Source organism: Recurvomyces mirabilis (genome assembly GCF_035927965.1).
Source record: "Recurvomyces mirabilis strain CCFEE 5264 chromosome Unknown scaffold_1, whole genome shotgun sequence".
NCBI lineage: Eukaryota > Fungi > Ascomycota > Dothideomycetes > Mycosphaerellales > Teratosphaeriaceae > Recurvomyces > Recurvomyces mirabilis.
Window position 1 is genome coordinate 530486 of NW_027041935.1, and position 13216 is coordinate 543701.

General features: G+C 53.3%; 5 protein-coding genes across 5 annotated transcripts; 1 reads left to right on the plus strand and 4 right to left on the minus strand.

The window, feature by feature from the left end:
- Positions 1-85: 85 nt before the first annotated feature.
- On the minus strand, positions 86-1970 carry LTS14_000236 (uncharacterized protein; the record flags this gene model as incomplete). Its single annotated transcript, XM_064832950.1, has 3 exons — positions 86-1621; positions 1675-1795; positions 1864-1970. 3 exons carry the CDS (start codon positions 1968-1970, stop codon positions 86-88), a joined length of 1764 nt encoding a protein of 587 aa, XP_064699219.1.
- A 2187-nt stretch (positions 1971-4157) lies between these two features.
- Positions 4158-5934, plus strand: LTS14_000237 (uncharacterized protein; the record flags this gene model as incomplete). Its single annotated transcript, XM_064832951.1, has 2 exons — positions 4158-4186; positions 4248-5934. 2 exons carry the CDS (start codon positions 4158-4160, stop codon positions 5932-5934), a joined length of 1716 nt encoding a protein of 571 aa, XP_064699220.1.
- Positions 5935-6046: 112 nt separating this feature from the next.
- On the minus strand, positions 6047-7336 carry LTS14_000238 (uncharacterized protein; the record flags this gene model as incomplete). Its single annotated transcript, XM_064832952.1, has 1 exon — positions 6047-7336. The coding sequence occupies one exon, from the start codon at positions 7334-7336 to the stop codon at positions 6047-6049; it is 1290 nt and encodes a 429-aa protein (XP_064699221.1).
- A 554-nt stretch (positions 7337-7890) lies between these two features.
- On the minus strand, positions 7891-9159 carry LTS14_000239 (uncharacterized protein; the record flags this gene model as incomplete). Its single annotated transcript, XM_064832953.1, has 1 exon — positions 7891-9159. One exon carries the CDS (start codon positions 9157-9159, stop codon positions 7891-7893), a length of 1269 nt encoding a protein of 422 aa, XP_064699222.1.
- A 526-nt stretch (positions 9160-9685) lies between these two features.
- Positions 9686-12985, minus strand: LTS14_000240 (uncharacterized protein; the record flags this gene model as incomplete). The annotated part of the gene is made up of 1 exon (XM_064832954.1): positions 9686-12985. One exon carries the CDS (start codon positions 12983-12985, stop codon positions 9686-9688), a length of 3300 nt encoding a protein of 1099 aa, XP_064699223.1.
- Between the last annotated feature and the right edge of the window lie 231 nt (positions 12986-13216).

Genomic DNA, 13216 nt, shown 5'->3' on the forward strand with positions numbered 1-13216 from the left:
CAGTGTAGAGACGACCGCAGCGATCACGAGGGTTGGTGCGACGAAGAGCAGAGCGTTGTGCATTTCTAGATGCTATCTGGACTCATCACGATTTTATGTCCCGCAAGACCTGCTCTCTCAAAATTTGCTTCTGTATCTTCCCTGCTGAGTTCTTGGGTATATCCTTCACAAATCGAATCTCGGTATGATTGACCTTATAGCCTGTGAGCCTTGTTCGCAGGTGAGCTTTGAGCTCGTCTGCAGAAGAAGTTCCCCTCGGGACGACGCACGCCACCGGGTGCTCCTCAACACCATATCCAATGCCGAAGACGGCGGCTTCTGCCACTGCGTCACTTTCTAGCAGTGCATTTTGAACTTCAGTCGGCGAGACCTGCCAGCTATTGACCTTGATCATCTCCTTAATCCGATCAATGAGGTAGACTCTACCATCTTCAAAATATCCAATGTCGCCAGTCTTGAACCACTCGTCTTGGAAGGCATCAGTGGTCGCCTTCTCATTACCTAAATATGACTGCATCATGGGTGGCCCTCGAACGAGGAGCTCGCCAGTCCTACATCCGTTCATGCTGTCACCAGCGCGCTCGTCGATGCGAATGTCGTAGCCAGGGATTGATCTACCGACTGACCCAGTATCGTCATTCTCTAGATCCTTGAGAGTCGTATACCAGCCCCCTTCCGTCATGCCATAGACAGGTATCAAGCGTGGTTTATTCTCGAAAAGACCAAGAAATTTCCTGCGCAGCTCGGGCCCTAATGGTGCCCCACCATACGCAACGTATCGTAAAGACTGCAGCAGATGATGATCGTTGACTTTATTGATGAGCCTCAGGAGCATCGCTGGTGGGCCGAAGGTCTCCGTGATGCGGTACAGCGAGATTTTGTGTGCAAATGTCTCGTCGTATCGTCGCATGAAGTAACTAGGTCGACCGAGCCGGAGCGCGTTGAAGATCATTTCTGGCGCTGAGAAGGCATGGAAGATAGGGGTGCAGAAGAGTCGACGGACCTGATAGTTCTTGAGACTATCGTCATCCGCAATAGCAGCAAGCTCATGTACCATAGATCTGTGGGTACGAGCGGCCATCTTTGGAAGACCAGTGGTTCCGGAAGTCTGCATGAGTGCTGCAATGTCGTCTGGTAATGGCTTGGAACTGTCGATGGCAGGGCCACTCTTTCGAACCTGTTCAATGATGTCGCAAAGTGTCCTAATCGCCCGCGGAGATGCACCTAGAGAGTGACAGCATCTCGGTGAGTGCCCCCGGATCTCGTCGTGTTGATAACAATCGCTTAGCAGATCCGTGAAGAAAATGACCTCAGCATCAGTCCCACTAGCTCGTACAGCTATGCGTACTGTCTCCAGACATTCCGCAATCGTGATCACATACTTGGTCTTGGACACCCGAAAGTGGTGCTCGAGCTCGGGTGCAGTGTAGGCTGGGTTTGTACCAGTCCATTGCGCTCGAGCAGCCAGTATGCCAAGCACCAGCACTGGGTAGAGGACGTCATTCGGAAGATGTAGACACACTGTACAGCCTGGTTCAAAAACGGCAGCGAGCAAGTCCACTAGCCGGGTTGCTTTGTTGTGAGTAACGAATCGACAGTGGTCTTCAGCATCGATTAGTATCTGGAGATATGGTGAGTTCTAGTTCCTCTATTTTACAGCCGTACGTGACTTACCGGTATGTTTGGGTCGTATGAACCAGACAAAGTGAAGCTAACTAGATCAGTCTGCAGATCGGCCGACTTATCCCTCGTTTCATGTGGGTGCGCAGCAGTCACTGTCTCTGCCATGAGATCACTGCGGCTCAGTCAGTGGCTGTCGGGGGTCGCATTGTGGTGGTGGCGGCGATCTTATGATCAACGTACAAATGCCTCAAGCCCTGCGTTTCTGGTACGCGGCGAACGACCATAGTGGCAGACGATCGTAAACGCGCGTCCAGCCATCTGAGGAGGTCTAGCACAGTATTTGCCATAGTAAAGCAGATGCGTAAGGGCTGAGATTCGTTTCTGCCGAGATCTGCTATTGCTCCCGTCATGACTTGCATGTTCAGCTTTGTTCCTCCCTGAAGGATTGTTTGCGACGCCCTCGCCAAGGCTGTGTATTAGCCCTGGTTCAAGTCAAGCGTAAGGGACTGTCCGCCGGGGATAGATATTTCGCGACTCGGATACACTTTCGATACGCTGGACCAGTGCAATGACTTGAATTCCGAACAGGTCCAGATGATACCGAGAATTACCGCGTAGTCGTCGAATGTGGGATAAGAAGGATCTCGCTCACGTGCCGGCCTTTCAGAAAGCAGTGAGTAGGCAGGAACATATACCGAACTTGCCACAAGGTTTAAGCCGTTGAATGGGGTGGATGATATTAGACTGATTGTGCTCCGTGTGACCAGTGACCATCAGTCCTGGGATAATTCATGCCCTGGAACGTGAGCTCTTATCAAGATAGTGATCTAGTGTATGTAGGTATCTCGTGGCAGCGATCGTGCAAGGGCTGCATGGATCTTAATGATGCCTAACCTAGATCGGTTTCCACATAGGATCACGATCTGTTGGACCTCTCACTGACTTCTGCCTTTCCTCGGCGGATCGGCATGACTATCGCAGTAGACGCGAACCCAATCTGCGTCCCCTTAGGTGCGTGATCCTTTCCTTGGTCTAGGAACAGCTTCATGGCCATTTATTTGGCTGCGGCGTCTAATCTCCCTTGTCCATGGGTGGGCGGGCTTGCATAGTGCGCCAACCATGAGGACCTACGGGTGTCCCATAGCAGGACCAGCCTCCATGCTTGGTTGCCAAAAGCAGACTGCGGACATGCTCGTCGGCGTTCAGGAGCTGCGCCCGAAGTACAGATGTGCAGATTATTGAGGGACGCGAAGCGCACAGAAGAACGCCATGTCGGGGATGGCGCAAGCGGCTTAGCGTAGAGTCTCTCCGCCAGCCGCAGTCCTTCCAGCAGGGCTTCGACCACCCTCGAGATCCTTCGACAAGAACCGCCCAATCTATCAGAGTGCTTGCTTGTCATCACGGATGTTAACGAGTCAGCGCTGATCGGTACTGCATGTCAGCTGCCCGTTGCATGCCTTCGATGTTCCTCACCTCGGCCTACAGCTTATCGAATGGCTTTCAACGCTCATATTGGGCTGATGGTGGACCGGTGATGGCGGCGGCGACGGCCAAGAACGGGATCCTGCGATACTATCGAGCTGTCTGGGCTACAATCAGAGCCAATAGGCCAAGTCACTCCAGCCTCACCCTGGAAGGCTGAGATGATTTTCGCGCACTAATACCACGCGAGCTCATCTTGCAATATGCATGGCTTGGCCAACATGCAGTAGCCTTTGCTCACAAGAGCTGCTCAGCGTTTAAGAGTACACCTAGAGAACGCGAATGCAATACTTGTAGCAAGGAATATACGCTGCGGCCACAATGATCCAACAGGCATAGCAAAGCCCCGAACGCTCTCATCGATCGCACTGTGGATCTCGGGTCCTCGATCTGGCTCATGGCTTCCCACGCTGTACACCCAAGCTGTCAGGACCAAATCAGCGGCACCTGCTGTTAAAGGTAGCTGGCTTCTCCAAATGTCACGAGCTAGCCGACGATCGCCATAGACGCGGACTGGGCTTTGGTGACTGCACATCAGATGTTGGTTTTTAACCTTTCCAGTACGTTGACCCAGGTACTGTTGGGCAAGCGCTCCGGCACACACTATCGAGGAGTGTTGGTTCATGTCCGCGTTCAGCCGTACGCTGTCCCATTCGACATCGTCGGCAGCATACTAGGCCGCCTTTACCGGGCTGCTTGGTCTTCTTTCAAGGTTACATCTCTATCTGCGCTGAGTTGTTTATATTTTACTTTCTTCCTAACGGATCTCTTTCCTTTCTTCATCCCAATCTTCCTGACTATATCAGAACCTTACTAGTCTTGCTCCCTCGCTGTCATCGAGCGTATACTCCTGAGATGTACGGGCCTAGGCAGGTCTAAGTACTTCTCGAGTCACTGCAGCTATTTGCGCAAACGTTCGGCCTAGGGTCTCAGCTGCTAGCCGGAGCCACAGACGCTACACCAAGCGATATTCGAGGAACCCTAACAATGGCGCTCGACCATGAAGTCAGCTCTAAGCAACAAAGCTGCTACCATATCCACGACGGTCATACATGGTCGCACTGTTGGCGAGAGCCAACCCGTAAGCCAATTTCAGAGACATGTTTATCACCAGATAGCGTTTCGCTACAACAGCCTTGCAGGTCTTGCGCTGTAGTCACACGGATCTTGCACACGGTCGGCACTTCTGATCCTCACCAGAGCATACTTTTCCCGCCGGGTGGGGGACAGCGACGGTCAGATTCGTTCTCGTCAACGTCGTTGAAGGATTCCTTGCAGACGACATCACTGGGTTGGCAACTCGAGGGCCAGATCATATGTCCCTCGAAAGTACACCTACGTCCACTAGAAAAGAGCAGCTCGGCCAACATCTTCAGCGAAGCTACCACGCTAAACGAAAAGGACTTTACAGATGTCTCGTCTAACCAGGGCCAGGACTTTTCAAATCACATTGCCAATAGCATATACCTGATAGCACTCCAGCGGGTACATCCACTTCCAACAACATCGGGCAAATCTCTTATAAACGAGACAAGATTCAAGACATTTACATTCTATCGACGACTCATGGTCATCTTGCTGGTGACGAATGTGGTAGTCATACTGTGTATGATTGCACGATCAGTCCGCCAACCGGGCTCCTTCAGCTACAGTCAAGCCGCAACTGCGGTTGGAGCCAACCTTCTGGCTGCGGTCCTCATGCGCCAGGAGCATGTCATCAATCTGCTATTCCATCTATTATGCGCAATACCAGTCAATACACCCCTTGCAATACGTCGCATCGCTGCAAAGATGGCTTACAACAATGGTGGGATTCACTCGGGTTCGGCTATTAGTGCGCTGCTATGGTACATGTACTACACTGTCCTGGTCGTACAGCAGTTCGAAGGAAGCAACGTTCAGAGCAAAGCAGTAGCAGCAATATCGGCAGCCATATTAGTAATCTTCACGATCCTGATCCTGGTCTCTCACCCGGCGATACGACGGCAATATCACGATATATGGGAGTTGTCCCATAGATTTGGCGGTTGGATTGCAGTTGGTCTTGTGTGGGCACAGATCTTGACCATTGCGACAGCAGACACACATAATCTCGGGCGTCCTTTGGGCACCGCGTTGATACATTTGCCGACTTTCTGGTTCTTGATCGCCATTACATGTTGCCTCCTCTATCCTTGGCTTCGGCTAAAACGCCTTGCCGTGAATGCTACAAAGCTTTCCGACCACGCGACCCAGCTGCATTTCGCCGACAGACAATTGCCAACATGTCGTGGCATTCGTCTGGCGCACAATCCTCTGATCGAGTGTCATGGATTTGCGACGATCCCTGATGTATCAGAGAGCCGAGCGGACGTCGAGAAAGGGTACAGCGTGGTCATCAGTCGTGTTGGCGACTTCACCAAAGGCATGATCCAGACTCCACCGAAGCATTTTTGGGTGCGAGGAGCACCGACCATTGGAGTCATGCGTCTATCGTCGTTATTCCGACCCATAGTGGTTGTTGCAACGGGGTCGGGCATTGGACCATGTCTTTCGTTCTTGAACGTGCATCCGGATCATCCGATGCGAGTCATATGGAGTGCCAGATCCCCTGAGACGACGTACGGGAAGGACATCATGAGGAACGTTCTGCGAGCGGACAGCAACGCACTCATCATCGACACGAAGAAGACGGGCACTCCGAATCTCGTGGCCTTGACTTATGCCTTCGTTCAGCAAGTTCATGCGGAGGCTGTCATGATCATCAGTAACCCCAAAGTGACACAGGAGGTGGTGTATGGTATGGAGAGTAGGAAGATCGCTGCATTCGGTGCTATATTTGACAGTTGAGCAAAGATCTCTGCTCGCGGTTTGTACAACACCACGGAGCCACTTCGACATGCTACCGACACTCTTGATGCAAATCTGTTTGGGCATCGAACGGCGCAGCTGCCGTTCTGTCCTACGCTTCTGGTTTTGACGGAAATGCGTAACCCGGTCGATCGACCAAGCTGCGTAGACCGTCGCGTACGACTGCAGCCCCAATGAAATGATTACACTCGTGAGCATTCGCCTCAGCTGCTCCCCTACATACGTACAGGCCAAGCATCGGGTGGCCCACATCTTCTAGCCATAAATCTGCCAATTCCAGGTTCTGGCCTAACCATCTGAAAATGGTCGACCAACAGCCGCCAAACAGGACATCAAACGCGACGAGTCTCAGCTTGCGAAGGCTGTGCTTAGCCTTAGCCAGCATGCTGATGTAATCCTTCGGCTCTCCGTATGTATTGCCTAACACGAGCGTGCGGATCTGCTTCATGGGAAAGCAATTCATCATTCTCGTCAGGCCACGCGGCGATGCGTCAGCACAGGCAGGATGCGCAAGAGAGAGGCGAAGATGTTGCAGCGCGGGCAGGCTGCGAAGATGGAAGACATTTCCAGTCCAGTCATTCCGCTCATCGAAAAACATGTGTGGGTCCAGGGTCAAGTCAAGGCTGGACAGATTTGACAACGCTGTGCTGCAGGCCTTTGAGATCGAGGACTCGAGCCCCAAGGTCAGACGTCCTATACCTACGTTGGATAACCGACAGGGGAAGCGGAGATTTTCGACCGGATACTGGGTAGCAGCGATGGCGGTCATGACGGCACAGCCGACTTCGTCACAGCTGCCACGATCGTGCTCGCGCCAAAGTAGATATCGTTCTGGGTCCCCTCCCATGGTCGTCAATACCTTGCGACCGAAGGCCGTTCGCAGGATTCTCTCGTTTGCCTCCAGGCAATCATCGTCGATGGTGACCGGAATGACCACACCATGTCTCACTAGGGCAGTGAAGATCTTTTTCAGTTTCCTGGCGCCGCAACCTCCACGTCTAAGACGAAGTTCCTGCATCTCCCACGCCGCATTCATAGCCATACGAGCTGTCTCCGCCTCTGTGTCTCTGCGTGGGTCCTTTCCGGGTTCCGGAAAATCTAGAACTCGAAATTCGATACTCTTTAATCGCTTAGCCATCTCCGGCCGGGCCACAATCTGCAAGAGCGTTGAGAGACCGTGATAGGAGAACACGTGAGTCCACTTCCTGAAGAACGCCTCTAGCCACTTCTCCTGAAGGTAATGGCGGAGACGGCGATTCATCTGCCGAAGTGAAAGGAGGTCCGACTGGTCGAGGTATCCCTCAACCAGCGAACAGATCTCAGGAGGGAAGTTCGGCAGAACGTCTGCTTGGATTAGGCTCACAGCCAGACTTGGCGCCATACTTGCTTGATGATGGTTGCCGAACTACTTGTGCTTTGTGAATATATTGGCTGTATAGACGAGACATCATACACGCATGTAGGCAATAACAAAGACATGCGAGAACTAATATAGATGCCTCGATATATTGATTTCTTGAGGACAAAACCTAAACCCCATGCGGACCATATCAGCCAACGAGAACTCTCATATTGGTCAGCGAGCTAGTGGGAGCAGTAAGTGAGGACAGCAGTGCCACAAATGCTCCACGAGGACACTTCCGTCGCCCACGTCTCATGAACGAACTCACGCAGGCAATGCCATTCGGCGGTGTCCACGTCCTCGTTCGAATAATTGAATGAGTTCGTCATCGCTAAGAGGGAGACGAAATATTGCCATGGTGTGAGCGGGCAATTTATGACAGCATTTCCAACTGTCTTCAGTCAAGATGTTTACATACGTGCTTTGTGACGGCACAGCAGATGTGCCCTCCTGATAAATCCACAAGTACAGTTCTCACAAGAGCATTGGCAACGCCCACATAGTGATCATGAAAGAACGACAGCAGCATCGCTCTACTCCTCATGCGGCTGATAGCGAGGTCTATCGCTCAACATCCGCAGACCCTGCGAGACTTTAACAAGCCCATCCCAGCACACGGGCCGAGAATCTTTCTCGCCATACTCATAGATCCCCCTGAAGACGTGCCCGATGTCCCTGACCTCCAAGCAACGCAACACCCCCATCTTGCCTTGCGCCCAACGGAAAACACCGGACCAGCAGTCGAAGGCGGTAACATCACACCCACACATATCGAGGCTTTCGAGACTCAGTCTTGCTCGATCCAGCATGGTGATGTACTCCCCAGCCGTCGCATACGCGCCATGCAGGGTCAAACTCTCAATCTGGTGCAAGGGAAAGCAGTCGAGCATGGGCATGATATAGCCTTGTAGATTCATGAAGCCTTTGTCGTACGCCACACCGATGTCGAGGGCCCGCAGCCGGGGTAAGTCTCTGAAGCAGGTTGCCACGTTCGCGATATCTTTCGGGAGCTCAACGAACAGTTTCGGATCGAACTTGATCGAAAGATGCGTCAAATGGGCAAAGGCTAGCCCGCGATTGCTCAGCACGCGCCGCGAAAGGTCGAAGCTCTTGCACGTGAGTCCAGTGTTGTCGTAAGGACACGCGAGGTCGAGTTGCTGGATAGGATATCCGGTCAGGATCAGTGACTCGAGCAGGGTCTTAGCAGGACCCTCACAAGGGCCTTTGACAAGCTGCGCTGTATCGAGTGGAGTACCGATTGTCCTGACAGTATCTCGACCCAGTGCCTTCCGCAGCAAGTTTCCAGCATCGCCCGAATCTCTCCACTCGTCTGCAAGCCGAACCGAGACGATAATGCCCAATTTCTGCAAGTTGAAGAAGATATCTTGTAGGAATCTGGTCTCAGTGTCGTAGCGGCGGAGACTTCGCCTTTGTCTCCCCCAGGCTGCCAGCATCTTGCGCCCATCGGCCTTCTGGTGCTTGGAGAACTGGCCCGGGTTATTTCTCGGGGCCGATATATGGTCCAAGTCGAGGACACATAACGTGATCTCCTTCATCTCCCGTACAAGAGTTGGTTGCTTGGTGATGTCTAGTAGGGCGCGAAGACCATGATAGGAGTAGACGTGGGTTCTATTTGTGAAGAAGGCGTCTAGCCACTTCTCCTGGAAATTGTCGCGGATCTTGGAGTTGAGTTGTCGGAAGACGAGGAGGTCAGTGCCGTTGAAGTTGTCTTCGATCACCATGCCGACCTCAGGCGGAAATATGCCTGGGTACATGTATCCGATTACTTTGCAGAAAGGCATCTTGGCTGGATTTGTGCTTGATCACGAGGTGATAGAGTGAGGTCGTCTTGTATGTTGCTGATCGTCTGATAGTCTTCTGAGTTGTATTGAGCAACGTTTGCTTCGAACGTGAAAGTGGTGGCGTGGCGGTCAAGTCGTACGGCAAGGCAGAGTCTGTACTTGAAGCAGGAGCATGGGATGCTTCAACGAGAGATTCCGCACCCATCATCAGGCGCGCAGGGCGATCATATATACCACCGAGAAGGATTGACTTTCGAGGACAATTGATTCCTGAGGACGATTTGACTTTCGAGGACAACCGCGAGGACAGCCCTTCAGCCAACGAGCTGTACTCTCTATGTCAGCCTATCAGACGGACATGGTAAGCACGAATCCAAGCTCTCTCAAATCTCGTGATTGTTTCGTGAACGTCTGACCTGCAAATCGTGCCTTGGAGATGTCGGGCACATCTTTATGCCGTCTGCACGCCAGGATACCATCTTCACGCCCTATACCGTCTTCACACCTCGTCCTCGACATCACCCTCTCACCCAACCTTCGCCCTAACAACCGCCAAAACCTCCTTCCCCACCTCCCCCCCACCATCAATCTTCCCCAACCGACTCTCAAAACCCTCCGCATCCCTAACCAACCTGCCCTGCATGACCCTCCCCACAACCTCGACCTCCCCAAACCCCCTCGTCCATTGCTCCCTGTACGCCTCGAAAATCCTCCTCATAATGAATCCAACATCATATTCACTCAGATGCCTCGAAAGCACACGATGGAGCGTGGTAGTTTCTTTAGTGAGGGTATCCATGTATTGGCTCGGCTTCGTCGGGTCGTCGTCGGTGGACTTCGTGTCCGGAGGCGGTGCAGTATAGGCTGAGCTAAGCATAGTCTTGACATGCATCGCACTCCGACTCGTCATAATCTCCACCAACTTCTCATGAATACTCACCTGATGCTCCTGATACGTCCGCTTCGTCTTATCGAACTCGGCCAGTAGATTCGCGCTCCCGACTCCACTCTTATCGCCCCCGATATGCCTCCTCACGCACTCCCGTAGATACGGTATCAACGCTACCACAAAACTCAAAGCCTGACTGCTGAGAGCAAGGTGCTTGGTCGTGATGTTTTTCAGCCCCGCTATACGTGTTGCACCAGCCCCGAGGATAAGTTGCGAGGAGCGGGAGTTGAAGATCCGGAGGACGTCGAGGAGGGCGGTGGAGATGGTGGAGGTCATGGAGGGGAGGTGGTAGGTCAGGGATAGGAAGCGTTCGAGGGTCGGGAGGAGGGCGATGGCGGAAGCGACGAGGATATAGCGGTTGGCGTCTATGAAGGCTGGTTTGGAAGGCAGTTTGGGTCCTGTCGTGGTTGGTGCTGGGGCGGGTAGGGCGGGACGGGTGCCATTAGTCTCTGGCGTCGCGGTACCGTTCGTCTGCTCGGCGGTACCCGCACCATTCTGCCGATTCGTTGGAGCCGCAGATCCAACATCCAACCACACGGGTCTCACCCCCTCCGCCCACTCAACAGGATCCTTTCCCATACTCCCCAGCACCCTACCCAACACGATCTCATCCGCCTCCCCAAAGTCCTTCGCATTCCACTCCTCGCCATCTAGCCCATTCGCCACCCGCTCACCCTCCATCTGGCCCATAACCTGCACAAAACCCGATATCTGCGCGTTGATAATCCCCTTCAGCGTCGCACCGCCACGACCACTAACGGCCTCGCACTCGTCTGCGAAAAGGCGGTTGAGAGTGAAGTATCGTAAAAAGCGCTCGATGGAGAGGCGGACGGACTGCTCATTGCGGACTTTGAGGACTTTGGTGATTTGTGCCTGGGCGGCATCAACGGCTTGGCCAAGGAGGCTGGACATATCGAGGGCTTGCGAGAGTTCTTCCTGAACATCTCGGGAAGGATGTTTCGGCGCGCCGTTCAGAGCACCGTTCATGAGTTGTGCGTCCATACTGCCAAGGATAGCACTCCTGGGCAGCAGACCAGGTGACTTCGGCGGGGAAGTAGGAGCTGATGGCGCATCCATACTACTCGTGACATCAAGTAGCACTTTCGTCTGCGTGCTGACTCGTCTCAGGGCTTCACCCACAGCAGTGTAGACCTTGATTAATAGACTCTCAGCATCTTCTGGCTCTAGAGCTCGCAAATTCCGAGCCAAGATCGTGCTCTTCTCCTGCTGACTCAACTTTGTGCCCCCTCGCGTGGAAGTGGAGACCATGCTATCCACATCGTCGTCTGTGCTGGCTGGCAAATGCTTTCGTATAAGAGCCTTCATCTCCCTCTGCACAGCTTCACGGTACGCCGCCGTCGCAGGTGCGGTGTGACCTGCTCGCTGTAGTCCATCCAGCGCCGCCATCAGATCTTCTCTAAATCGTGCTGTACTTTCTAGATACGTTGGCGGAATGCCTCGTTGCCTTGACCATCGTTTCAAGGTATCTGTTGACGATACCTTCTCCACATGTTGTCGTAGGTCTTCTATCAATATCGAGACGAAGCGTTGTGCAAAGCCTGCGTCTATGCGGTATTGTAGCTCTTGTAATCCCGAGTCCAATCCTTGCAACGCCTTCAAAGGTCTCAAGTCGATCAAATCGTTGTCCGGACCACCAGCACCCGGCTCGACCTGACCACACACCAACCTTCCCACCCTATCCATCTGATCCGCGGCCTCCTCAAACTCTCCCTCGTCAACCAGCTCATCCGCCCGCTTCACCTCCTCCACAACTCTCTCAACCTGCCTCGTCGCCTTGGCCAACTTCCCAATATTTGCCTTCCGTCTCCTCTTCGACGCTACATCCAACCCTCGCATTGCCACTTTCTCATCCAACCGTTTCAGATCTGCCCGCAATCCTTGTATCTTGGCCACACTCTCTTCCGCTTCCGTTTGCAACTCCTTCAGACTGCCCAAAGCTGCAAAGAAGCCAGATGACGCAGTACTTATACTAGAGATTAGATGGACTTCCACCGTATCCATGTACCAACTGAGCTTCTCTTGCAAGATGGCATTCGTCGTGATTGGTTTTCGTGGTGCACCGTTCTGCTCGCTCCCGGGTGCTGGCCTGATTACTTCCGCTCGTTCGGACACCACATCAAATGTTCGCGGGTTCTCCAGGTGAAAGTCATCGTCAAAGTAAACATTTGGTATGGTAGATAATGGCGTAGGCTCGTTCCGATTCCGTCTGGCTTGTGCGCTAGGCCGTCTCTTAGCCTGACCTGGCGCACCTCCAGGGGTCTCTATTGCCGGCGACAGTGTTGCCATCGACGTGGTCCGCGAAAGTGCTGGCGAAGGCGGACCACTGCTACTGAACCTCCTCTCCAGTGCCTCCGCAAACCGGTCCGTCTTCTCCAACTCCTTGTCCTTCTTGAGCCATGCCGACTGCTCCGGCTCTATCCAACCTCGCTGGAAGCTATCGAACAACGGACCAATCCTACTTAAATAATCGCGGAAGTTCTCTGGAGGCACGTGAGGGATATTGGTCAACGTCACTGGAGGAATGTCACGTGTGGTCGGAGCCTTGTAGCCTGGTGGAGCAGAAGGATGTGCGACCAGACCCGTCCGCATGATCGGCGGCTGGAGGAGGGTGGAGATGGCATTGTGAATTGTATCGCGGACGCTACTGCTCCGGCGAGGACTGTGGAGATCGAGACTCCCTCCTACGGATCCGACGGAGATTGTGCTGGCATTGCTGCCTCGACGCGGCGCATATCGGTTGGTGGGTGCTTGGCGATGGAGACTCTCCGGGAAAGGGTAGCCAGAACGTGTTGAGGTTGGAGATGTGGGTGTGGTCACCGAAGTGTCGATGGAGAAGCGAGAGGAGGGTGAGGACATGGCGGAGGATATGCCGAGAGTGCCAGATTTACTATCGTGGAAGCATTATCGATGTATAGTCGCACGCTTATGCTTAGGGTGTTGCCATTATTATTGCCAGATTGCACATGTCGGCCTGATCGAATCCGAGCGCAGCGGGCGAGACAGCGGACAGCCGTTGGAGCTACTGCAAGCACTAAAGCCAATCTCTAGTTCAAGCGTGTTTCTGCGAACGCGTCCTCTTCGCGTTGC